This window comes from Amaranthus tricolor, chromosome 1 (assembly GCF_026212465.1).
Source record: "Amaranthus tricolor cultivar Red isolate AtriRed21 chromosome 1, ASM2621246v1, whole genome shotgun sequence".
NCBI classification, from domain to species: Eukaryota; Viridiplantae; Streptophyta; class Magnoliopsida; order Caryophyllales; family Amaranthaceae; genus Amaranthus; species Amaranthus tricolor.
In genome coordinates this window covers 1,832,501-1,860,336 of record NC_080047.1, presented here as the reverse complement: position 1 = coordinate 1,860,336, position 27,836 = coordinate 1,832,501, and the positions used below count along the sequence as shown (strand labels likewise).

Genomic DNA, 27,836 nt, shown 5'->3' with positions numbered 1-27,836 from the left:
CTTCTATTTTAAAGACACAAAAAAACTAATAGCAGGCGCATTTACCATTTTCGTAGCCCCCAAGAAGACCATCCATCCATCCATCCATCCAATTCCTAGGAAAACGCAAAAGTTACTCCCTACATAACAATTTACACACACTTCTCTCTTTCTCATCTCCATTTCCCTCAACGTTCAAAACTCATCCTTCATTTCCTTCCCCTGCATTCATTCATCCTCAAAACCCAGAAATACTTTTCAAAATGCACGCAAAAACAGACTCAGATGTAACAAGCATGGCAACAATTACCCCTCCAAGATCACCAACTTCTAGACCCACAAGACCCCTTTACTACGTTGAATCTCCTTCACATTCCCAACAAGATTTAGACAAATTCTCTTATGGAACACTCACTCCTCTTGCTTCTCCTACTCGACAACATTACCATTGTTCTCCTATTCATCATTCCAGAGAATCTTCCACTTCTAGATTCTTCTCTTCTTCGTCTCTTAAACAGCAGTATCACCGTAGTGGTGGGTGGAGAAGGATTTATGGGGGTAGGAGATTGGATTATTCTGGTGCTGTCGATGAACCCAGAAATGGTGATTTGGGTCGAGATAATGATGATGAAGATGGTGATGGAGAAGGGCCTTCTAAAAGGTTTTATGTTGCCTGTTTTTTGGTGTCGTTTTTTGGTTTGTTTAGTTTGTTCTCATTGATTCTTTGGGGTGCTAGCAAGTCTTTTCATCCTCATGTTATAGTCAAGGTACCCTTTTCTCCATTTGCAATTTTCTATTTCTCTCTTTTTTGCCCTGTTTCTGCATTTTTTGACTCGGTGTTGACTCGTTTTGTGACTCAATGAGTCTAAGTTATTTAGGCTAACTGCTGCTAAGTACTCTGTTTTTGGTAATTGATACTAAAAAGGTAGCAATTGATAGATGTAGCTGAATGTATTAGTCGGTTGATTAAGGTAGCAATTGATATGGTTTGTTAGAATTTTAAGATAAGTATTGCTCTGTTTCCTATTAATGTTTATATTAATATTCACCGAAATTTAAAAATTAAACGAATATATTATCTTATTGAACAATAAGTGAATGTAAAAAATTGTGAATTATAAATGTTAATTAATATTAAAATAAATTTAATGAAAAAAAATATCAATACTATAATTATTAAAGAGTGTTAAAAAAATGAGTGAAAAACACATGGAACTGAAAATAATACTCCTATAAAATTATTAAAATAAAGTTAATAAAAAATGTGTAGAACATAAGCATTGATAAATACTGAAATTATGAAGAATTGATATGCTTATGTAAAATGTTTTTAATTAATATGAATAGAAAGATTTTTGAGCTACTTTCGTCTTTTCAAGAGACGACCTCAAAATAAGAAGATCATATTTATGTTTTCTCTTTAATTTATATTAATTAACATATGCGTCTCTTTGAGAGACAGTTTCTTTCAATAATTTGTGAAGATTTTGTTGGATAATAAGAAAACTCACAAACGAGTAGTAATGTAGTGTATATCTTATGAATTAGGAGTAAAATATAAAATTTGTTTGGGTTTTTTCCTTATTAGGCAATGGCCTAATTTTGGTACAACCAAATAATTTGAACATTTTACAATATGAACGGTATGACCAGTGGTTGATTAAGTCAAACTCGTTAGACTTACTGAGTGAACTCGCAAATTTATGCCCTTCAAAATGACGTTAGCGAAGAAATGATGGTGTAATATCTGCAATCATCATCTCTTCATCTACCTTAAAGTTGGGATTTTTAATCTTACTCGTCAGGTGGACTGGTCAAAGAACAAGTGGGTTTTGAGGTTCGAGTTCACTGAGTTAACTGGGCGTATCCAGTGACTGATGACTCGCAGATTAAAGAAGTCCCACTTCATGACCTCGTGGGTTCCTTTTAGTCTTGTTCTCTCACATGGTCATCAAGTCATCAACTATTGGATTAGATATATATAGTTTAGTCTTTTAAATAAATCCTAAGAATGTTTTTATGTCTAACTAAAAGCGCACATAAAAGGGTTAATAATGACATTTAACTAATTGTTACCCCTCTATCCCATAAGATATGCCCCATAGGCAATTGGTAGGAAACTAAAAAACGTCTGTTATACACCGCGGGGAGAAATGTGTGGATAAGATTAAAAATAAATTAATTGTGTGGAAGAAAGTTAAATAAAAAATATAAATTATTGACTAATTTATAGACAGTAAATTTAATAGAATAGACTAAAAAATTGAAATATATATATCATGGCACATTGGATGTATAATTGTGAATGAAAAAGATATTGTTAGGTTATAATTGAAGATATCAACCCAAATCTTAAACATTAATGCAAAATATTGTAGATTCTAACCTAAACGAAGTATTCATAAAGCTTTTTGGGTCTATTGGGTCTTGTTAGATTTATTTTTATAAATTGTTACTTTGTTTTTAAAAGTTTGTCCATATTACTATAACGAATAATTTTAATTTGTTTGTCTTTAAAAAAGTATTTTTTACTTTAATGTCTTTGATTGATTTACAAAACTATCAATTTTGAATATCTCTAAGACTCAAACTATGCATAATTAAAAATTATATAAAATTAATATTAGTTGTGATTTAAAAAGTATTTATTGAAATTCTCAAAGTTTGATTAATGATAAAGATTAATGCAATAAAATGATGTTTGAAAAATGTAGAACATGGTGTTTCTGGATTTTACAATACAAGCAGGAATGGATAGCACAGGAGTGCCGACAGATATGCTGTCAGTAAATTCAACGGTAAAGATATCATACAGAAACCCTGCCACATTTTTTGGAGTTCATGTCACTTCAACTCCTCTTCAATTGTCCTACTTTCAACTAAATGTTGCTTCCGGTCAGGTATACTTCTTATTCCCATATCTTTTTTGTCTTCTTTTGATTCTATCAAGTTACTCCATTCTATTATACTCGCACCATTTCGGCTTGACACAAGTATTAAGTAAATAATTGATTTAAAGATGTTCCCATTTCCTGGAAAACAATAGGTGATACGCTTTTCCACTACAAAAACACGCACAAATAGCAACGACGCATGACATTGCTAAGCAGAGGCAAAACGCCTTTAATGATGGCATGACGATGAACTTTAACCCCTTGCTATCCAAGTCAACGCTATCCATGTTTAAATTTAGGCGACGTCAAAGGATGACCTTGTCTTCGTCGCCTTTAGCCGTGACAATTCAGATAGAAAGGATTAAGGACTTAAGAATAGTATTCTTGCGGTTTAGGTATCTGTGACTTGACCAAGTTTGAGTAGGTCCTTGATCCTTGTTTATTGTAAAATTATAATATTGGTTGTTTATACGCTAATCTAGGCTTTGATTATTGGAAAAAGTTTTTGTTTTGCTTAGTTTTTCCTTCGAATTTCTTGACCATGAGCTGTGACCTTGGACTTTCTATGATTTAGGCAACTTTTATAAGTCACATGAATAAAATCTGATTTCAAGGAGATTTTTATTGTCAATGTTATCTTAACTTAGAGATTGTTTGGCTTATAACAATTTTGTAGCCAAGTAAATCTCACTTTTTTGTTCTCACTATGGCTGGATTATACTATTGACTTTAGATCATTTAGAACCGTTGTTGGGTCGCTTTTGAGATGGACGGGGTCATTTGGGCTGCAGTTTTAAAACTCTAACCCAAAACAGAAAAAATCACTGGATATATATTAGGCATAAGCCCAAAATTGTTGAAATTCGTAAATGGGTTAAAATGTGTCTGGTGACTATTGGGTTTGACCCACATTTTGAGGTTCCTTGTGGCCGGATTATTTTTGATTACGGGATTGTTAGATTATCACACTAATTTCCAGTTGAATTTCAAGTAAATTTCAAGTCGGATTAGAATTTTTACATGGTGTTGTTATATAGTAGATTCCTATTCTTTATTTTACTTCTACCACCCTCTATTAAACACTTTTAAATGTGTAAATTTATAGATGAAGAAGTTTTACCAGAAAAGGAGGAGTCATTCAAACATTACCACAGTAGTTCATGGACATCAAATCCCTCTCTATGGCGGAATGTCGGTTGTATTGAATGCAAGGACAGTAGGTAACAACTTGCATACTGAAAAACTGAATGTAGGACTGAATTTAACATTCACTGTCCGATCAAGAGCTTACATTTTAGGGAGACTTGTTAAATCCAAGTTCTACAAACATGTTAGATGCCCTGTTTCTTTCCGTGGCACTCACCTCGGTAAACCCATTAATTTGTTACATTCTTGTGTTTATGAATGAATTTATTGAATGTTTTAGCCCATTTTCTTCGATACATGATTAGTCAATTAGAAATCTAAGATAGCTTTATATGTCCAAATCAAAGAGATGACTACGGTCATGGAAATTGGGAAGGCTTAGCTTAACTATTCCTAAGTTAAGAGAAGGCACATACTAACACATGTTTTTGTTGTTGGTTTAAAATTGTACTGAAAACAACTTTCCTTGCAAGGAAATTTATTGATATTCACTTTGCTAAGTAAAATATCCTGTCTATTGAGCTGATCAAGTATGGCTGAAACTTAATTCGAACCATTTGTGTGGTCGTGTTCAATTTGTGAGGTTATTTTTATTGGGTTATGGTCCGGCCTTGATATTGATCATAGCCTGGTTGCTCACTTTCCTCATTTCCTGTATTTAGGCAGACTTTGAGACCCGATCTGATATCAAATGGGCTGCTTTTTCGGCCACTTTTTTGGCCTATAACCGGAGGCATGTTCACTTGATTGACATAAATATCTTCCAAGCCCTCAGATTTATCAGTCTTCTGTCCTATACAACCTTTCAAAAATATATTATCTGTTTGACTTGAGACCGACAATATGTACAATAACAATACCAAAGACTTAATCCCAACAATATATGATCAACAATAGGAACGAGGAAAAGAGGGCCTTAACAGACTCTAACTGAAACAATGTAATTCAAATCTCAGAAATATTTCATGCACTAGTCACAAATGCAGAAGCTGGAACCAAACATAATCATCTTACAATATGAAACAAACAAACACAAAAGCTGAGGGAAAACAGAAACTGCAGAAAACAAAGATGGCCTTAACAGACTCTAAGACATAAACTACAAGCAAACTACCATGGATCAAAGTCAATCAAATTAATGATCTTTCTTGGTTTCATCAGCATCCTTATGTCCACCAGGAAGCTTCTCTTTGATCTTTTCTAAAAACCCTTTCTTATCCTGAGGCTCCTGTGCTCCTCCACAGTGTCCATCCGCTCCAAAATGAGGTGCGGCTGGAGGCTGAGGAGGAACAGCGTCGTCCTTGTGATGCCCCGGCAACTTCTCTTTGATCTTCTCTAGAAAACCCTTCTTCTCTTCTGGGTTTTCATCTTGTTGATGATGATTATTGTTATGATCATTTTCATGAACAGCAGCAGCTTCATCGTCTTTGTGACCCGGAAGCTTTTCCTTGATCTTGTCTGTTAGTCCCTTCTTCTTCCTCTTTATCTTCACCCCATCTTCCTCCACCTCTTCTTCTGACTGTAATTCAAAAAAAAAAATGAGAATCATGGGTTCGCCTAAAAGTTCAAGGCTTTCGCTTCTACCCTTGTGATACATATTGAAAACATTTTACCGAAAACATAAAAAGAAGAGAATACATACTGAGCTAGAGCTGCTACTGTTTGAACGTTGGAGCTTTTCTTTATCTTCCACAACAACATTTTTGTTGGGTGCCTCGTCCTTCTTTCCAAAGCAATCGAAGAGACCGCGTTCCTTAGCATCGGTCTCAGTGATCTCAGATTGATATGGATTCGACATTTTTTAACTGGTCTGTCTAAAATACTAATGATTTTCTAAGTGATTTAGTGAGGGATTTTTGAGATGGATGTATTTCAATTGTTGATGATGATCATTTGAGAATTGCCCACCCTTTTATAGTAGAATAGGAACCACCTGAAGACTAATAAAATATCTTGGAACTTGATCTAAAGTTCTGCAAATATTTGTGTGCATTTATGTTTCTTTCTGTATTTGTTAGAGGGGATGTATCTACTGAAATGTCGGTCCATGAACGATATAAAAGCTCTGGTTGCTTAGTTTGGCGAGTATGGAGCTTATTAAATTAAGCCATGTGCCTGCTGCTGATAAGTTGGGTTATGGCCTTGAGATTGGGAAATACAGAATTGTGCAAATATTGTCCTAGGAAGAAGAAAGCAGAGTTTCAAGTTCCTAGAATTTCTTGTTTATTGTACTTATGGTACTAATACACTTATCCAGCATATTCTGCTATTAGAAGCTATAATCTGGGTCTGGAGAGGATTGAAAGATGATAAGACGGTAGACCATACCAGATTGTGGCAAGTGAGAGCCTCGGCTTTACACTACTATGCTATTGCTATAGTAATTACAAAATTTTCCATTGAGATAAATCGTTACATGATTTCGTAAACTATGGTTTGGGATGAAAAAAATTAGCAGAATTACCCTTGGTTACAACATTATATATAGCAGATATGATTAATAATACACTAAGGAAAATTCCTAAGCTACCAAGAATTAAGTTGGTACACCAAACTGTCCCAAATTTTTTGGGTTTCTTGATGAAGATCCACATGAGACATGGGTATGCAAAGGTAACTGGCAACGCAATCCCTCCGATTAGAAGTGCTAGTTGGGGTAAAAAAGGAGCCGCAACTGCTATGAAAAACACTAACCCTCCGAAAAATATCCTTAGCCCCGTTCTTAACCACCACGCACAGGGTTTCTTGGTGATGCTAACACACCGCAGCTCAAAGTTGTCGAAAACTGGCATTGCGTAAATTTGGAATGAACATAAACTATTTATGATGAGGAAGAAGTACATTATGGCTAGCTGAACCTTTGAGCCTTGTTTCCGATGAAATTGTGCATATGCATTTAGCATTCCTCTATCAACTATCTGAAAATAAAGAGTATTATATACATCGAGATGAACTTCACTTGGTTATATATGAATATATTTTAACATATACTTCTATATATATTCATGAAAAAGCTTTGTTTGAGTTTCGTTCTCTTTAAATAAAATGATTTAAATGTAACCAACTTAATGAAACAGAGAGATTAATTAATGTTTGGCAAGTTTTTGGGACTTACCAAGTTACCATACGCCCAATATCCAGCAATGGCTAAGGGGAACAAACACATAGCTATTAGTGCATATGAAAATTTCACTCCTTTCCACATTGTTTTGTGGGTTGGATGTTTTATGCTTGCTGGAAGAGTCCCCTGGAAAATCACAATTAGGTATCGGAATTCAGGATTCATCATGAATTTTAATGAAAGTTCAATATTCCATGATTTCTATCCCTATAAAATTGCGCCATTTGAATTAAATAAATAAGATTTTTTTGGAAAAACGGTGCTATTTTGAGAGGGACAATGGAAGTAAAGTTTTTCCTATCAAATAAATTGTGTACGACTTTTATTATAGAATTTTACTAAAAAATAATATAGATTGTTGAAAAATGTAGCACTTCATTAAAATATATGGGGTTTTGTTTAAGTGGTTGTCGGTTGGTTTAGTTAGTCATTTCTTGAATCTATGGGTAATCATGGATTCAACATCAGATTTAATCTGTCTCAAATTCGATCTTTGTTTAAAAACAGGCTCGGCCCTGGGGTGAAAATTTGAAAAAAATAAGAGCATTGAACAACTTTATTCCAAAAATAAGCTCCGTGAAAACTTTATTTTCAAAATAAGTGTCCGTACATCCAAACCTAGGCTTGGTGTAAGTCGCTGTTACTAACAGCAAAAATCAAAAAAAAAAAAGAAAAAATAAAAGCCTAAGTCGCTGTTACTAACAACAACTTAAGGAGTTGACCAGTCAACTCCTTAATCTCGTAGGTTGGAATGAGGAAGTACTGAAATAACGAAGAAGACTTAAGTCGCTGTTACTAACAGCAAATTAAAAAAAAAAATTATTTTTTATTTATTTATTTTTTAATTCGCTGTTACTAACAGCGACTTATACCAAACCTAGGTTTGGATATACGGACGCTTATTTTGAGAATAAAGTTTTCACGAAGCTTTTTTTAGAATTAAGTTGTTAAATAATCTTATTTTTTTCACATTTTCCCCAGGCTCAAAGGGCAACCACCCAGGGCCCCTACCTCAAAGTCCAGAAATTAAGTTAAGTAGGGGGCCCATAGTTTAATAATTCTCCAGTAAACACACTCGGGGCCCATAAAATAAACCTTTCCAAAGTAAAAAAAAGAACCCAGTCACTCACATTGAAAATGGCCCGGGTACAATTAACAAACTTAGGAAATGAAAAAGCCTGTACTCTATTTTTTTTATTTTTATTTTTATTTTTAAATATGTTTTTCCCTCTACGTCTCCTTAGTTTCATCTCCCTCATTTGCACAGATGTTTATAGTGGTGGATAGGATGTCTTGATGGTGTTGCAAGGTCATTCAATTCAAATGCTAGATTAGAATTGGATCACCTTTTTGATAATTGTAAAGTACCCTTAGGGGCCTCAAATTTTGCCTAGGGCCCACGAAAAGTCAAAGACGAGCTTGTTTGAAAGTAAGTGTTTATTTCTCAATATTCAAGATATTGATCGGTTCTGAGTCTAATAAAACTAACCAGCTATAAATCTTGAATTAATATTTTAAGACTCAAACATGACTTATAAACCTAGTCCCCAACCATGATTCATTCTAGACCCATTTTGAAAAACAAAACCAATTAAAACAAGCTCTATTTAGATCTTGAATATAATAGATTCAACGGTTTTGGATACGAGTTCAGAAAAACCCAATTCTTGTGTCTTATTGATTTGAATCTGACTAGAAATAACTTAAATTCAGTAATGCCACATAAGTTCACATAAGCGAGACTTTGTTTATACCGAACAAATTCTTATGGTTGAAACCTCAAAGGCATTCATCTTACTATATAGAAGTTAGAAGTATGAAACGATTTTCTTATAAAATTAATTACAACTATTTTAATAAACCATTAGAAGTTTAGAACTTGAGAATACATTGGTTTATTTTTTTATTTTTATTTTTTTTTTATGAAAATGATATTTGACCTCCCATTTAATTATCTTCCAATTTGTTCACCTATGAGTTATGATGAATGGATATGGAAAGTTGAAAACAATTTTTAGTGAACGCACTAGAAGCCTTTTGTAGGATAGAAATTGAGTTTTATTTTGTCTTGTTGTACTAGCATTTGACACAATTATGACATTTTTAGAATAAACTATTTTTATTGGGCTCTGGCCTTTTCCAAAAAGAGATAATGGACACGAGCACAACATTGCGGGCCCATGACAAGTCTAACGATGAACCAGGGAATTGCATTTTATAAATTTTTGAATATTTAATTGTAGTTTTTCGAATAAAAAATGTGAAATATATTTTTTAATAGGAAAAAATATACTCTTAGATTTATATTAATAACTTAAAACAATATTTAACAAAAAGAAAAAACTAAAAAATAAATTTGCAAGTCTAATTTGTTTTAACAAAAATAAAATCAATTTAAAAAACAAGATGAGAATCAAGCATTACACACTATACTAAATGTGTTTCAAATGAACATGAGCTGGAAATCGAGTTTTATTTCAATTTGAATAAGTATTACTTCCCTTTATAAAAATCCTTAATTCATTTTTCACCTAGTCATTTCCTTTCTTCAGCCTACTTTGTAAAAAAAAAAATAAACATAATCTAAACATGAACTTTAAAGGGAGAAAACAGCCATGCGATATAGAAACATACCTGAATTTCAAGCACAAGGTTATGTCCTCTAAAAGACAGGGCAACAATTCCAACTGCAGATATAACATCCATAAATGGCCTAATCTCAGATTCCGATCCCTGATTCGAGGGCCGGTCAGTACTCCCTGTAACTCTACCATTGCAGATGGACAGAACCCAAATAAGAGTGCAGTAAACCATGGCCGTGATCGCGCTAACTAGCGACACCCAAGCCATTGAATTCAAGTTAGGGAGCTGGGCTATAACAATGGCTAAGCAAAGGAAAACCATGTACCATTCTACAATTGTTACTGAATTTGGATCACAAATTTGACTATTTTCGCACAATATCTTGTATAAATGTTGCATAGTTCCACCACCTGTTATTAGAAGTGTTACACAGGTTCCTCCTGATAAGTACATTACTGGAAATAGTGCCAAAATTTTCCCCAGCTTTGGACCTTAATTACACAAATAGAAAGTTCATTAGTTGTTTTAATGATGTGATTAGATATAAATAAGAACATAATTTTATTAATTATGAGGGAAAATAATGGACTAACCAAATGCTGCCATTGCTAACTGAAGGAATCGACTGTATCGATGTCCAGAGGAAGATTCATGGAGTTGAGTAAGAACCCAAATGGTGTAGAGTTGCCATATGAATGCAATTGATAACCATGCAATTCCCCAAGCCCTGAAAACAATATCACATAAATAAAATTGTTTATCAGAACGATAATGGATTTAGAATAATTTTGATTGTTGAGGTTCTCGATTGATTAATAAATTTATAATTATAAAGAAATTAAATTTGTAAATAAGATCCACACAAGAAAAAAAATTGAATGCAACTTTTTAATTATACCTTTTCTTTTGAATCACTTCTCATCAATTCTCCTATATAAATGCAACTTAATACAAGAATTAGCAAAATTTCCACAAATTCTTAAGTGAGATGGTTTCTCTGTGAGACATTTTTCATATATGTGCTAAATAATCCAACTGATATAATTACTAGCATATGTATCTCTTATTTTAAAATTGTCTCACTGAAAGAGGGTCTTTTACAAAAAGAAGCTAGTATACAAAAAGAAGCTAAATAATCCACCAGTTAGTACTACTAATCAAACGGACCGTTAATGTATCCCCAAATAAATAAGGTCCCTCAAAAAGAAAAATAAGTGATACTCATTAAAACTGTAAGTGAGTCAAAACAATTAAAAGTAAATTACCAGCCAAGAGTAGCAAAAGCCAGAGGAAGAACAAGAGACTGAATTCCAAGCCCAGAAGAAACCAAATGGAATATACAAAAATACAAATTTCCCTTCCTTGATTCTGTTATTGGAAGCCATGCTTCTATTGGATTACTGCTTATTTCTTCTTCTTTATTATTGACAATGTTATTAGTTTTAGTTTCACTATGATCTCCCTGATGATCATAATCATGATGACTTTCAAATTCTTCTTCTAAAGGATTAATTCTAATACTCTTATTAATACTATCATTAATTATTGAAATGGGTAAAAAATCTATTGATGATGATGATGATGATGATGATTTCAAACAAGCTACAATATTCTCTTTTTGTTTCTCCTCTTGAATTAATTGTGCAAGAGTTTTTTCCCATTTATTGGATTTTTCCATTTTTATTTTCTCTATTTTTATGTGTGAATTTCTCTCTATTCTTACTCTTTTGGTAGCTTTTAATTTCTTTGGTTATGAACTAATCCATGGTTATATATAGATACAAGAGGGTAAAAGCTAGCCTTGATATGTCCCAAATATGACATCATCTTGAATTCAACCCATGATGTAATATGTGATGACTAGCTCTTATACTCTTGCTAACTTATCATAAGTGACCTGCATTGTTCAAGTATTTGGCAATTCCATTGATTGTTGGCAGGGTCGACCTTAGGTTTTTAAAGGTCTGAGACGAAAGATTATATATGGGCCCCTAAATTATTGTATATATATAAAAAAGTTTAAATCTTAGTGCTACTTGAAAACTAAAATTTTTTACTGAGTCCTTAACATAAATACGACTTGCACTTTTTTAGGGCTGGCCCTAATTGTTGGTTGTTGAATGAATTAATAAATTGAATATTCATAAAGTATTTTCGTCTAATCTAGTATAGGGAATAGGGATGCAATTGGGTTTATCCGCTGGACTGCTAAGAACTTTGGTCCATCATTTTGTGAATGTCTTTGTGGACTTGATTTTACCAAAGATGATGAAAGTCCTTCATGCTTAAGAGTGAACATTTTCTATTTTACGTTGTGTTGAATTCTTGATAAAAGCACAGAGAAAATGAAAGAATAGATTGTTGTATTGATTTTTAAATTGTACAACTTACATTCGGATTATGAGGATACAATAAATATATATATATATATATATATATATATATATATATATATATATGAAACAGAAACTGACTAAGCTAAGAAGAGTTAGCTACACAGCTTATAACAAACTCTTTACAACAACCTATATACATTGTAATTAACTAAGGTAGAACTAGGTAGGTGAGTCAGCAATCTTGATCCCTTGAGTAAATGATGATCCTCCTTGTGCTTGGCTAGCTCCTGATCTGCACGTGCTATATGCAAAGTGTTGTAGAAGAACCTTAATGATCTATATCCTTAGCAAAACTATTTATGAAACAACCCAAAATAGGTGAAAAGGGTATTATTTTGATACAACCGCAGGTAATTGCGAATAATTAATAAAGAAACCATGCGTTGGCTTGTCTGATCTGTTAGTAGAATTATTTTATTAGCTGTTAAACTACTTATATAAATCAAGTGTTTTTATTTTTAGTCTAAAAGTTATTTACTTAATAAATAAACTATAAAAAATAATTTTTATTTTTGATTTAAAAATTATTTTTCAAATATATTTTATAAAAGTAGTTGCTAATCACCTAAAAAGCCAACAAAAAATAATTTATCAAATATACCTTTTACCTCAAAACCAGTAATAATTAGAGGAGCACTCAAGCAGGAGTTATTAAAGTATGATAATTTCTATAATAAAATATTTCACTTTTCACAAATGATAATATTATAGTCTACATAGTCTACTTTTAATCAATTAAAAAAATTATACTTTTTTATTTTTATTTCCTATAAGATTGACTTTTGCGCCACAAAATACTATACAATTTTCTAAAATATGCTCCTTTTGTTTCTTTATGTTTTTCTCATTTACTTTTTGTACAGTTTTCAATGTAAATTTTAAACCTCAATATTTCTAAATATGCATAATAAAACGTTATAAAAATACATAATTAAAAAGTATATATTAAGACGAATCTAACGAGATCTTACATGGATTTATTTTTTTTTTTAATGTGTCAAAAACATTAATTAAATTTCTCTCTCCTTAAGTTGAAATATTTCAAATGGGAAGAATATTAGTGAACGAAGGGAGTATTAATTTAACATATTTTTATTTATTTACCCATAATCTTTTTCCATTGTATTTGATAGTAGTGCATCAATAATTTATGCAAAAAATATTTTAATTAGTAAACTTTGGTCAAAATTTTATTAGAAAAACCAAAAAATAAGAAAATTACATTAAAAAAAATAAAGTATTTGTTTGATTTACATCAATTTCATTCCAACATTTCGTTGTGTTGACAACTTGACATTAACAATGGTCTTTTTGTAAAGCACTCCTAAAATGTTAAACCTTTTTAAGTGAGAATTTTATTATGATGGTTAGTGAAGTCGCGTCACTGGCGTCAATTGGGTTGTTTCAAATGACGTTAATGTATTAAATGTAAAGTCACCTCTTTTCGGTACAATATTCAGACGACAAAAACTTTATTTTAGACGAGACAACAAAAGCATTTTCGAGGAAGATATAAGAGAATTTGGGATGAATAAATAAAAATTGACTTATATTAGTTAAACCTTTTAGATTATTAATGTCCTTTTAAATTATCTTTTGGTGTTTTTGCCATTTTGCTTCTCTTGTTTTTATTATTATTTTTTTGTTTTTTTTATTTTGTAATTAGTAATTACTTATTTATTTTATTTATATGCATTTAATTTATCTTTCCCATCATCCCATGTAGCTACGTCTCCTTATCTTTTTCAAGCCGGAAAACTCCTTTGGTCGCGCTCTTCTTTATAGGTATGAGTTGCCGCCGTTCTTTCCTCCTCAGACCTTGTCCATAGTTTTTATATGAGCAGTATACACTAGGTAGAATGATGATGATGATTTGTTTTTCTTATCGGAAAATTAAAAACTCGAGTATTATGGTTGAAATTATAAGATATTTCAAAATTAGAAATAGAATATAAAATATAAAATTGATAGAGTTATATTTGAAATTAAAATAAGAATAAATTTATTAAAATAAATAAAAATAAAAATAATGCAAATTGAACAGATTAGTAAAATATAATTATATAATTGTAATTTGTCTGTCATTAGGAAGGAGGTAATTAGAGTTTTCAGATTGCATAAGTCTAAATTGACTTTACATTAGGATCTGTTAGAGTATATAACATCTAGGTTGCACTAAAACGGACACGGACACGGACACAGACACGACACGGTTACGGAAAAACGCCAACTTAAAAATGGCGGACACAGGGACATGAAAATGGTAATATAATAAATACATCAAATTAAAGATAATTTTACAATCTTTCATTTGATATATGTAAATAAACACTTTAAAAACATAAAACTCATATAAAATGCAAATAAGTACCAAATAAACAACATGAGTATTTAAAATAGTCATACAAACCAAATCAAAGAAAACCAAATAAATAGGTAAATTTAAGATTTAAAAATTAAGATTAACAAATAACACATTAACAATTTAACATTAACAAATAACAATTAACAAATATTCAAAGAGGATATTCAAAAAAATCAAGAACATTATTTCAACTTTTCAAAATTCAAATTACAAACTTTTCAAGATTAAGTATTTAAGATTAACACTAAGATTAAAGATTAGAACAAGATTAATATTAGGATTTAGGATAAAGAGTGAAAATACCTTAAACAAAATCAATTTTTTTATTTTTATTTTTTTATAAAAAACGTGTCCTTGACTGCTTGTCGTGTCCCTTCCGTGCCCTTGTCGTGTCCGCGTGTCCGGAAAAATATTAAAATATTAGACACTTCATTTGGCGTGTCGGACACGGATTTTCGCGTGTCCATCCCGTGTTCGTGTCCGACACGGGACACGCCAGTCCAAAGACGGGTCCGTGTATTCCAGAATAATCCTGAGACCTCAACTATCAACTTAAGTTTGCTGAATATTTAGTGTATATTAAATCTTAAGAATTATCACCAAGTACTACAAATAGTAGTGGGACAAAGTGTACTAAAAATACAAGGTCCAAAGGGTCAAAGGGAAGGACAAAAGACAAATGTGCCTTTTTGTGTTCTTTGATCAATGAGCATTGGATTCTATTCGTGTTCAACTTTGACTATGGAGTTACAAGTGATTTCATAGTGTGAATAATGCTCATGAATACCATAGTTATAATGGTATTGATTGATGGTCATTATACTTGATCATCAATGGGTGATTAGTTAAATGTTCATGACCCTTTGGTATACTTGAACTAGTATAAATAGAGGCTTGGGGAAGGATGTCACTTACACCAATTTTCTGAAATTTTTATCTTTGCTTACTCTCTTACTTGTGTTCTTTCAAAAAGAGTTATGAACTTCTTGTTAGAACTTTCAAAGTTTATAATTCATCAAACACTTTGTTGTTAAGTTTCATACCCTAAGTACTAAGGGTGTGTTGTGTTGTTTGTATCTCATCGTGAATTTCCAAGTCAAAACCCAAGTACCTTTGTGGGGGAAATATCACAAAAGAAAAGTGATAACACGCCTACAATAAGTATCAAGTTTTCGGGTAACGGTGGTCGTTACAAAGATCATCTTTAGGTTATTTCTTAGTACTTTTTGTGTAAGTTTATTTTAGCCATCAACAAAAGGAAGTGCAAATTCCCATATCATAATCTGTATTTGCATTATTATTTCTTAATAAAGCTTTTGTTGAGTTGGTTCGTTAACATGGTATCAGAGACCAGCGTAACAAAAGATCACGTGTTCGAATCTCAACCACCCCTCATTTAAGTGGAACATTAAGTGCATGTGTGCATCCATACTTCTAGCCCAATGGGCTCTTATGTGAGGAGGCATGTTAGATTATATAATATATTCAGAGACCTCAACCATCAGCTTAAACTTTTGATTGAGTTGCTTCCTTTATAGGATCGATGAGAATATATACTAGAGGCACTTATGTTTCTATTAGATTTGTTCATGGGCAGGCTTGAACAACGTTTTTCCAAAAAATTTAAAATTTGGACGGGTAATACCCGCCCGCCAAGATAAATGGGCAGGTAGCGACACCAAAAAAATACCTGCAGGCATACCCACCTGCCCGCTTAGTTTAATATATTGTTTATTAAATAATTAATACTATTAATATTAAACTAGTACTAGTATATGACCCATACCCAACTTTAGTTTATTACTACTGTACTAGCCCTACGATTTGCTTCTTTTAGACTTTAAAATTTATAATTCTACCATCTACATTCAATATTTTTAATTCTCAAAGCACTAAAGCAACCGACTCCACCGTCTACATTTATATTTATGTAATTTGAGTGTTTTGAGACTTTATATGCATTTAAATTATTTTAGACAACGTACTGTATTTAATTGTTATTAAAACCTAGCTTTATAATTTGTATAATATTTTTAATTTTTATATAATAAATACTCGTCTACCCGCGGGTCCTACCCACTTTAAAAATGGGCGGGTAACTATAAAATATATGCCCGTATATACGGGCGGGCTTTTGAATAGTTGAGCATGCAGGTAGATTTTTTAGGTACTACTCAATCCGCTACCCGTTTAAACCTGCCCATGAACATCTCTGGTTTCTATATGAACATTACTTTAGCAATATTCTGTTTCTTTTGGTTTCATAATGTTGATTATAAATTTTGTTTTGGTGTTTATTTTTAATGATTATATTTGAAATCTTTTTTTATGAAAAGATTAATATCTAATTAGTAGAAAAAATGAATAATGAAATTTCGTTGGTCCTTTAATCTAATAAAGGATTGTAAATGTTAAAAGTCTATATAGTTAATGTTTACCCAAATAACAAATTAAATCAGAAATTAATAAATTAATTTACATGGCAAAGCCAATCTCTAATTTTCAATTTCAATTCATAACAAAAAAACTTGTATACATACAAACAAAATCTAAAAAATCTCACATTAATGAGTATATTTATTTTAACTTTTATCTATTTATAATTTAATATTATTTTTCTTTTGAAAACATAAGATTCTTAATTATACTTTTATTTTTATTATTATTATTATTATTATTATTATTATTATTATTATTATCATTATTATTATTATTATTTTACCATTAGTCTTTTTTAAAAAGTTAAAATTATTATATACAATCTTAATTGCGCTTAAGTTTTCTACTATAATAAAGAGAGTGTGATAATATTTGTTAGAGTTACCCAAACTAAGTATAGAATTTCGTGTAAGTTGTGCCTTTGTGGTAAGTTGTAATATGGTTGTTTGAAATTAGAAATTCAGTTTGAAATCAAGAAACAATAATAAAATATAAATGTTTAAATGAAATGGTTTTGTGGTGTGAACATTTCTGTTAAGCCGACTAATATATATTTAGTGTGTCAACGTGATTACTTATAATTTTTAAAATTAGTTAATTAAAAAAAGACTAATTATATAGATTCAACTCATAATGAGACAATTTTATACCAGACGAACCAATAATAAAGTGTTTTGAATTTTTTTTTTTTTTTTGAGTTAATTTGATCTTATTTTACTAAACATTGAGTTGGACGGTTAGACGGATGGCATTGAATGAAGTATGTGTAGATTACTTTCATTCACGAAATAATAAAGTACCGAAATTTTTCGCCAATTGACAAATGTGACCGCCCGGAAACTAAGGAATGCATTCTTAGTGTAAGTGTGTAACAAATAACTACACGTAATATCGTTTATGTAAAATATGACTACGCGTAAATCCTAATAATATCATTGATGTAAAATATTGCCATTATAATATTGCCACACAAAACAAACTAATTAGTAGTAGGAAATTGGCATTTCAATCTTCAATTCTAGTAATCAAAAGTTGTTGTAATGCAAAATCTCATTGTAAACCATTGATGTAATAAAGAATCTTTTCCCTTAATATTGCTTTTTCTAAAAATAATTCCCCTGAATACAGTTTACGTAAGACGGTCTATTTTTTTTAGATTGTAGTCAATCAAAATCGCTTCTTGAAATAGCAATTTATGTGTTTAAGTAAAACAGCTTATTGAGATAGCGGTTTATTGCTGGAGTTTTTTCTAACTTTTGGAAAATAATGAAACCGTTAGTTAAAGTGGCGGTTCACCTTACAAGTAAACCGCTACCTTATATGGCGGTTTGGCCTGGGACATATTCATTTAAACCGCCACTTTGAATGGCGGTTTTGTCCACATGAAATTTTCCAACTTTCATCGAACTTGTGTACATTAAACGCTTCACAACCTGCATTAAAATAATTGAACACTCCATGTTATATAACAAATGAACCAACAAGCACCTCCAATACTCAAAACATCATCCACCATTGTTTCAAATAAAAAAAAGGACGAATGTACACATTAATTATGAAAATAACGCATATATGTTACATAAAGACCATCAAGAATAATGCATAAGTTGAATATGTACAATAGTCATCCCAAGTCAAGTAATCTAGATTCACTGACCCTGTTTGCTGCGTGCACCGGTCGTAGAGGTCGGTGTCGACTCATCAGCCTCTGTGATGACATTAAGAGCAGGCGCTCGTCGCTGACTAGCGCGCTGATATGTCAAGATCCGGTTAGAAGGCGATGGATGTGGAGGAGTGGACAGAGGCCCTGGGGGAACAAATGGCGACATAGCACCTATGGATGACGATAGAGATTTCGAAGATCGACCTCGACTAGATGAACGATCGGATCCTCTTGAAGAACCTCTGTGAAGAACTACCTCTGTGACCAGAACCTCTAGTAGAAGGAGTGTGCAACGTGTCATCATCAATGGCAATGGGACGGGTGGGAATTAGGTAATCATACCCCGTCCGACTTAAGATCTCCGACTCTCCGTCAACGACGTGTTGATGGAGCCCAAGGTCTGAGTACATAGGCGATACCCCACATCAACAGGCAATGCAGACCCGTGTATTGCGTCACTACACTGTACAAGAATCGATCTTATGCGCTCAGCCTGCGTATAAATAATAATTTTTATAAGAATTACATGTACAAATTAATATTTTTGAATGTTAAAAGAAAACTTACCAATATTGTGGTAGTGGGATGATAGTGCGATGCTGGTTGTGCAAATGTTAGGTTTGTGATGCGCAATATCATGATTTGCATATACCACGCCATGTACATACCCAAGCTATGTTCAGTGTAGTTCTCTCCTTGCACCATAATGCTTTCTCGATCATTCCATGCATCTAGGTGTGATCGATGTCGAACTAGGAGGTTCTTGTCTGCAGTCCTCCTATCAATGGCATGTGGTGTAGCCTGGGTGTCACAAGCATCCAGAATAGGCTTCTCTAAACCAAACTGGCGCATGACACGATCAGACAGATGAAACTCCACGATGTCAAAGCATATGAGGGGACATCGGGATCGCCATATTACCTGGCTATCTCTACATATGTCAGCTAAAGCCTCCATCTTAGCCATCGTGTATGGCTGCCATGTCATCTGTTAAAGAAATCAATAAGCTTAGTAATTTTACACAATTAATTCAAAAGTAACAAAATTATTAAATACTACATCACCTGATCATCCCTTTGTCGATCGAGGGAGTCCTGGTAGTAGACTAGAGTATGTGGAAAGTGTGACCAGGAAAGATGTACTCGAAGCCAGCTGTGAACAAATGGATTCTATGAGAACGATGCTTGAAATTATCCAATTTGAATTAAAATAAGGAAATCAATGTTATTACCTCATTGCCAAAGGATCTCTACCATGCTGATACTGTGAACCCAAGACCGGCTCTAAATCGTCTGCCTCATCAAACTGAGCGTCTCCCCCTTTGGGTCGAACCATTCGAATTACTGGCCTCCCTATATGTATATGCTCCAACGACCATATCTGTAAGAGTAACAGGCACCCCCTATGTCCTTGGCGCCCTTGAGGGATGCCCAATACAGATTACGATACAAGTACGCAAGGGTTGCGCTCCCCCAGCTGTACTCTACTACGCGTCGTAAGTCTTGCAGTAAAGGGAGGTAGATCAACTGTACGGAGTCCCCATTTTTGTCTGAAAACAAGATGCAAACAAACAAATACAAAATGTATGCGCGGGCATGCCTCCCAATAGTAGCATCTCCTGCATTTGGCCCCAGCAATAGGAAACGATCGCGAAGCCAAGTCAGCTTCAATGAAGATCCAATGATAATCTTCGTCTCTGTATGGTCTTGAGGGTTTTCTGGCAATACCCCCAACAACTCCAAAACCAAGGCTGCCCACTCTCCCTCTCCATGACCAATGACTGCATGTCCATCAATGGGCGGTCCAAGTATAACTGCGGTATCCTGTAAAGTGATAGTCGCCTTCCCAATGGTAAAATGGAAGGTGTGAGTCTCCTATCTCCATCTCTCAACTAATGCAGTGATCAGGGCTCGATCAAGCTCTAAACCTCCACCCAACAAACGAAGTATGTAAATAAAACTAGCTATATAAACTAAATCGCCGCATGTAGAGCTTCTCTTTTTTCATCATCCACTTCTGGATCAGAATCAATATGCTCATCCTCCTGGTCTAGAGAGTAAATCTCATTGGCATTAATACTACCCAAGTGAGCTGGAGAAGTAAACTCATCAATATGCTCATTCACGTAATTTGCGTTTGTTAACATGTTTGTAAACGTTTCATGGCGCACATTAGGACCCGATTCCGGAAGTTCCATGCTAGTCATAACTTCCCCCGCATTACCTAAATTTACAACCATTTCGAAATAAACCTCTATTGCCGTTCCAAGGGTTTGTGATGCCGCATAAGCAAGAGCACTTATGCTTTCATCATTCTTAATCGGGACTAACACATTTTTCCCAATCACCGGATATTTCATCTCCATTTTTAATTCATAAGAGTTGCAATCACAACAAATAACATCATACATTTGCTAAGAAACACCTCAAAAGTCGTATGTTGACGATGGATAAACATAACTGCATTCAATCCTCCATTATACACCATATCAACTCCCTTATGACTAATTTCCCCACCCCAATACACAATAACAAGATAATGATTCATGTTCTGCACACACAAGCATGTTACCAATATGATACAACACATACTTTTAGTTTTATACAAGCATGAGTAAGTGAAATATCAATGTGTGTCATTGATTGAATTACTTGAAGTATAAAAACTCTAATAGGATGAGTATATTCAATTACAACAAAACTAATAACATAAATATATACTAGACACATTAAATTAACCCATCAAAGTGATGAACTTCTCATTGAAGCATTTCAACACTTCATGTGCATACAAACTACATAATGTAATTGAACTATAAAGGTATAAAACTAAGCTTAAACTAAGTAAATTAACATAAAGTCATAACTAATAATTCATTACAAAACAACAAGCCCAATCATAATCATAAAAATGAAATTGCAAACTTGAAAAAAAATAGGGTTAATGTTTACCTTTAATTGATGAAGAAATAGAGAAGTAATCAAGAACTTAGAATTAAATGTAGATAATTGGAAGCAATTGAGTGAATATGTGAGTAAATATGTTAGTGATTGAGATTTGAGAGTGAAAACTCTTTTTTTATTTTTTATTTTTTATGTTACTCGAATGTCGAACAACAAGCAAATTGGAGATGGGGCGTGAAGCAGTTTTTAATTTTTATACACAGCATAAACCGCTACTTGAAGTGGTTGTTCACTTAAGATTTTTTTTTAATATTTTTAATAAGTTGCCATTTCAAGTAGTGGTTTCATGGTGGAAGTCAAACAAAACCGTCATTTGAGTGAGCGGTTTTATTAAAAAAAAAAAAGGAAAAAATGGGTTAACTGTTTATCCTACGTGGACTGTATTCAGGAAACTAATTTTAAGCTCTGTAATAAACCAACATTAAAACCTAGCTAGTTAGCTTTAGAAATAATGCCATTATGAGTAGAGACAGAAAAAGTCATACTCTTTTCGTTCCAATGAAAATGTCTCATTTATTTTTTAACACTATTTACTTGTTATTTTTAATTTGTATTTTATTCTTTATCTATAAATTAAAACATAGTTATGTGAGATCTTGTTTGATTCATCTCAACGCAAAGATTATTAATATGTAATTTTTATAATATTTCGTTACGTATAATAACAGATATTAAGCGTTAAATAAGTGCATTAGATATCGTGAAAAAGTAAACGAGAGATTTTCAGTGGAATGGAGGTAATACTATATTTGTATTTATCTTGGTGAAGGAAGCCAAAAAGGCAAGCTATAATTGTAAAAGAGGTCGAAATTCATAATTAAAAAGAAAATTTTAAAAACTGAGGGAGTGATAACTAAAAAGTCAAATCAGTTGTATATTGCTAAGGGACTGAAAAAGGATAACAATATATATTTATTGTTCTATATAAAAAACATTAGAATCATCTCAACTACAATTTGTATATTTCTAAGTCTCAAATATCAACATAAAATTAAAGTTCAAAATTAATTGTATACTATGTATCATAATTCATAACCATTTAGGCATTAATTAATTCGTTATTACAATAGGTTGGCTTAACATCACTTTTGACTGTACATATCATTTTATCTTTTAGCAACAGCTTGTAGGCATAAGTCTCATTCTAAATTTTATGCGATCAGGTTAATTTTAGATTATATGTTTTGAGTTGGTTCTAAATCAAGTCTTATATTCATATTAGTTTTACATAATTATAAATTTATTTTTAATATTTGGTTAAATCGTATTTGATTACAAGGTTGGGTGAATACTGTACAAAATTATCAATATAATTTGAAAAACCTCTAATCACTGTACGAGTCAAATTCGCAATTAACTAATGGCAATATAACAAATTTCGTATATATACTAGTATATAATTATAAATAAATTATTATTATTATAAAGAATAACTCAAATGATTAAAAAAGCATATTTTTTATGTAATGTAACTTGTAACTAGGTTTGTTGAAGTCAAAACTACACTACTAGTCACAAATAATGGTATTCGACGAGTACTAGTAGTCTAGTATTATATATTTGCATTTAGCAATTTACATAGTGCTTTTTGTAGTTGCTTTTACAATTTGATGCAGTATTATTAAAATTACTGTAAATAATATAGTATTTTAATTTTTTTCTTATATTAATATTGATTTTTAATTAATTATAAATAAAATTAATTTTGACGAGTGATTCTCTTTAGCATCCAAACAAGTAATTTTCACACTTTTTTTGGTTGAAATTACACCTACAATAGTGGAGTAAGTCACTTTACGGCTAGTTTAGATGTTACGGGGAAATATCCATCAAAATTTTATTTATTCATAACTAATTGAAAATTGAAACTATTATAAAAAAAAAAAAAATATATTATATTATTCATCATAATTTTTGTGTTTTAAGTAGCTTTTAGTTTTTTAGCTTGTGTTTGTAGAAGCTAATAAAACAAGTATTAGAAAAGATATTACAATTACCTTTTAAAAACATATTTTAATGTTATATTTTCAAATTTCACCGCTAACTTCTGCCAAACACTGTATTTGGAATAGCATTTTTACCGACACTCGTTCATCATCAAATGCTCTTACATAGTTGCATGCATGCATGGTGGTACAAAATAGTAAAAATGAAAATAATTTATAATATAAAATTTCATCAAATTTCATGTTATTCGCATGATAATAAAACTTTGACTGCAAAAAGTTTTTTGTTTATAAATTTCCACTACCGCGTAATATCACCTCGTCCAATGGTAATGCATTGGAATGAAAATTATGAAGAAAACGAGATGATTAAAGTAGGACAAACATAACCATCATAACAGATTTTCCAACTAAAATTACACTAATTTTCATTTTCATTACCACCATTTAATACAATCTACCTAACAAATAATATATATTCTTACATTATATTCCAAAAAAGTATCTTTTTATTGTCGGTGAGAGACTTTTTTTAAAGATGAAGGAGGGCTGAAATTATTAGTTAATTAAATCCGAAAATACAATGTTAAGAGATTCTATCCGAACCTTTATTATGTCACACCTCATCACAATTACTAGTAGTCGCCCATCTAGCAAATCTATGCGCCACTTGATTACATTAATGTTTGGATTCATGTCTTAAGAGTACTTTTTCTATCCTATTATGATTTTACAATTGAATTTCAACCAACATTTCACATAAAATAAAAGAAAATTAACAATGATTATACCTTGGAAACGTCTTTACTATCATATTACTTTCCCTATCTCTTTGAGTTTACTATAAGATTTAAAAAACTCTCATATATTTAAGTTTTATGATACAAACTCAAAAGACAAAAAAAATACACTATCTTCATTTCACTGAAAAGGGAACATTTGTTTTTTCACACTATTCAATACACTTATTCAATACTTAATATCTTTTTATACATAACGAAATATTATAAAAAATGGATATTAATAGTATTTGTATTGAGATAAATCAAACAAGATCTCACTTAATTATTTTTTAATTTATAAATTAAGAATAAAATACAAATTAAGAGTAATATATAAATAGTATTAAAAAACAAATATCTCCTTTTTAATGGAATTGAGGGAGTATATATATTATATAAATATAGATAGCCTCACTTTTGGACATAATAAAATTATTTTGTCTTCTTGATGATGGTAGAACCACGCATTTTTGCGAACCATTTCATAAGTCATGGCTAAGATGCTTCAAAAGTCCACTTGTAAATCCTCTCATATTTGGGTGGAAAGAAAGTCACCATTTGGTTCTATTCCTAGTATATACTTTATGGGTAATGATATAATAAAATTAATAAATTCTATTTATATCACAAGAGTGAAAGGAAGAATTTTAAATCAATAGGCTAACCTAGATAAAATTCTCTTTAAGGCTAAACTTAATCATAAATTTTTGTGAGAGATCATTTTTAATTGAGCCGATCCATTATATATATGTTGAAATATTATAAGTAGACATTAAAAATAATATAAGTAGACATTTAAGATATTGTGAGTAGGCATTAAGGATAATGTACATAGACATTAAGTTTTAATGGCTGGGGTTGAGAGATTCTCACAAAGAGAAGATCTCTCAAGAGACTAGCTGAAACTTAATTAGCCATTATACATTGAATCAATTTAATTTAAGGTAATTAATATTTATACATGTTCCATTCACCTTAAAATAGTAAAAATAAGTTCAATAACATCATAAATAAGTATTATATGGAATTGAATTGAATTAAAAACATTGAAGTAATCATATAAACTAAATGTAATCGACATTGCACTTCAAAAAAAAAAAAAATGTCAAAAAATAATTTCAACTATTGCCCACTAGCTCAAAATAAACTCTACTATTGAATGATTCAAAATGTATCCATTAATTATAGACTATAATTTATAGTATTCTTCTCATAATAATATCAAGCATGTTTTTTTTTCTTAAAAATTAAATTTATTTTGAGAAGATTAATAGAACTTTGAATTATTATAATTAAAAAATTATTCTAATAGTATGAAATATTATAAAGAATCATCAATCAATATTGAAGTGGTTTTTATGACTCAAAACATATATATAAAAATTAAAGCAAAATCTTGATTCATTGTCTAAGAAAGTTAAATTAAAGTAGGATTTTGGAACCAACTTTTGTTGATGATTACTTGGTGATATCATATTTGTGACATAATATTTATGCTTCTTATTAGGCAGTGGACACTACTAATTAAAAATGGGGTCTTATGGAAGGACAATTATAATTGAAAGCAATGTAGACTCTTGAGCAATAGTGAGTCAGCCAGCATTATTAGTCTTCTCAAAATGGGATTGTATGGAGTATCTAAAGATTAATATGTTCGAATAATATTGTGTGGGTATTGTTAACAATTTATACTTTTTAAATAACTAAAACGCAACATTTTTTTCTTGGAAAAATTGAATGTAATGATACATGAACTTTGGTAAAAAAAAAAAAAAAATTGTTTATTAGGTCGAATTTAAAGTATTGTATTCGCTGAATGACTTTAAACTTAGTTTTCATTCAACTTATATTTTCAAACAAAGTATGTGAAAAATACTTGAACTTCTCAAATGAGATACTATATCTATTGGACATTGATAAAATAATATATTGTGATGATTTTGTGAATATTTATATTTTGGTAAATATTTTTAATTATATTGTTTCCTAAATTAAAGGACTCACCTTGTATTTATTGCCTTTTCATCTAATGAGAAATCTAAGGAAATTAATTCCAATAGACATATTTAATGTACATAAATTGTCTTAAATTGATAATAATCTAATTTATAATGATCATTTTTATAATTTTAAAGTGATCACTTATAAACTTGAAACTATTTTAGGTTCCAAACAAAATTTGTAACCTTAATCATTTGAGTGAAAAAAGACCAAAGGGTTGTTGGGGTTGAGGGCTGGGACGGATTGGGTCGTTAAACAATTAAGTTGGTGGGCTTTACTATGAACATGTTATATTGAATTTGGATGGAGTTCTGTACTGTAGCACTATCAACATTGTAAGAAAGATTGAAAAAAATAAGATAAATAAACAATTTAATTCCGAATATAAGATTCGGGAAAACTTATGTCCCAAAATAAGCTTCCGTACATCCAAGCCTAGCCTCGGGTAAGTCGCTGTTAGTAACAGCGAATGAGGAGAAAAAAAAAAATTAAAAGGCCCTAAGTCGCTGTTAGTAACAGCGACTTAAGGAGTTGACCAGTCAACCCCTTAAGTCGTTGTTACTAACAGCGACTTAAAAAAAAAAAAAAAAAAAAAAAAAATTTAAAATTTTAATAGTGTACTGAACTTGAAGTCGATGTAGTTTTTTGTATTTGGAACAGTTCGTTTTTTAACCTTCAAACAGTTATCTAATAGCAGATGAACTAACTATATAAACTTGTTATTGTTTCATTAATCTTCCGATGTGGGACTGTGGGTTTTTCCTTTCAATTCCCTACCCTCCCTTTGCCCTGTATACTTATGTTCAACTGTTTAGATCAAGAATGGATACTCCTTAAATGAAACATTTACTGCTCAGAAAAATTGTCTCTGTATACTTATTATGGAGACAACTTATATTGAAACATTTGAGTTTACCTTAAATGAAGCATCATCACGCGGTCATGCCGTGTAATTCTGAAAGTAGAAGTTACCAAAAAACTAGAGATACAATGTGATTATCAGTAGGATGTTAAAGTGACCATGCATATATAGCTTGCGTGTGGAAACCTCAGACTTGAAACTTTACCATTCAAAATTAGTAGAGTTGTCAGTTTGCTGCATATGTTTAACTTCATTTCTTTCAAGTTGCATCAATATTGTGTTAGTTGGTTCCATTTGAATGATTCATAGTTTGTTTTACATAATGTCAATGCTGCAGGGATATCTCGATGAACAGTTTATTCAACTAGAAGAATTACAGGACGACGCCAGTCCTGATTTTGTTGAGGGAGAGTAGATTAAGCGTGAGGGAGAACAAATAGTGGTCTTCTTCAATGGTGGAAAAACCCACAGTCCCACATCGGAAGATTAATGAAACAATAACAAGTTTATATAGTTAGTTCATCTGTTATTAGATAACTGTTTGAAGGTTAAAAAATGAGTTGTTTCAAAAATAAAAAACTACAGCGACTTCAAGTTCAGTACACTATTAAAATTAAAAAAAAAAAATTTTTTTTTTTTTTTTAAGTCGCTGTTAGTAACAGCGACTTAAGGGGTTGACTGGTCAACTCCTTAAGT

General features: G+C 31.5%; 3 protein-coding genes across 9 annotated transcripts; 1 reads left to right on the top strand and 2 right to left on the bottom strand.

Annotated features, from left to right (window-relative positions):
- Nucleotides 1-27,738, top strand: LOC130798219 (uncharacterized). 7 transcript variants are annotated; one of them, XM_057661114.1, is made up of 4 exons: nt 1-746; nt 2,694-2,879; nt 3,979-4,240; nt 13,846-14,025. In XM_057661114.1, exons 1-4 carry the CDS (start codon nt 243-245, stop codon nt 13,902-13,904), a joined length of 1,011 nt encoding a protein of 336 aa, XP_057517097.1. In that variant the 5' UTR covers nt 1-242; the 3' UTR covers nt 13,905-14,025. The 7 variants fall into 7 exon arrangements, with proteins under 7 accessions (XP_057517097.1, XP_057517110.1, XP_057517118.1 ...); XM_057661127.1 differs by lacking the exon at nt 13,846-14,025 and adding an exon at nt 27,478-27,738 and having other exon boundaries at nt 2-746; XM_057661135.1 differs by having other exon boundaries at nt 2-746; nt 3,979-4,093.
- LOC130798253 (phosphoprotein ECPP44-like) lies at nt 4,942-6,175 on the bottom strand. The gene is made up of 2 exons (XM_057661169.1): nt 5,662-6,175; nt 4,942-5,538 (listed from the first exon to the last, which is right to left on the bottom strand). Exons 1-2 carry the CDS (start codon nt 5,815-5,817, stop codon nt 5,155-5,157), a joined length of 540 nt encoding a protein of 179 aa, XP_057517152.1. The 5' UTR covers nt 5,818-6,175; the 3' UTR covers nt 4,942-5,154.
- LOC130798211 (lysine histidine transporter-like 8) lies at nt 6,392-11,462 on the bottom strand. The gene is made up of 5 exons (XM_057661102.1): nt 10,989-11,462; nt 10,317-10,450; nt 9,775-10,214; nt 7,135-7,266; nt 6,392-6,937 (listed from the first exon to the last, which is right to left on the bottom strand). The coding sequence occupies exons 1-5, from the start codon at nt 11,399-11,401 to the stop codon at nt 6,449-6,451; spliced, it is 1,608 nt and encodes a 535-aa protein (XP_057517085.1). The 5' UTR covers nt 11,402-11,462; the 3' UTR covers nt 6,392-6,448.
- Nucleotides 27,739-27,836: the final 98 nt, after the last annotated feature.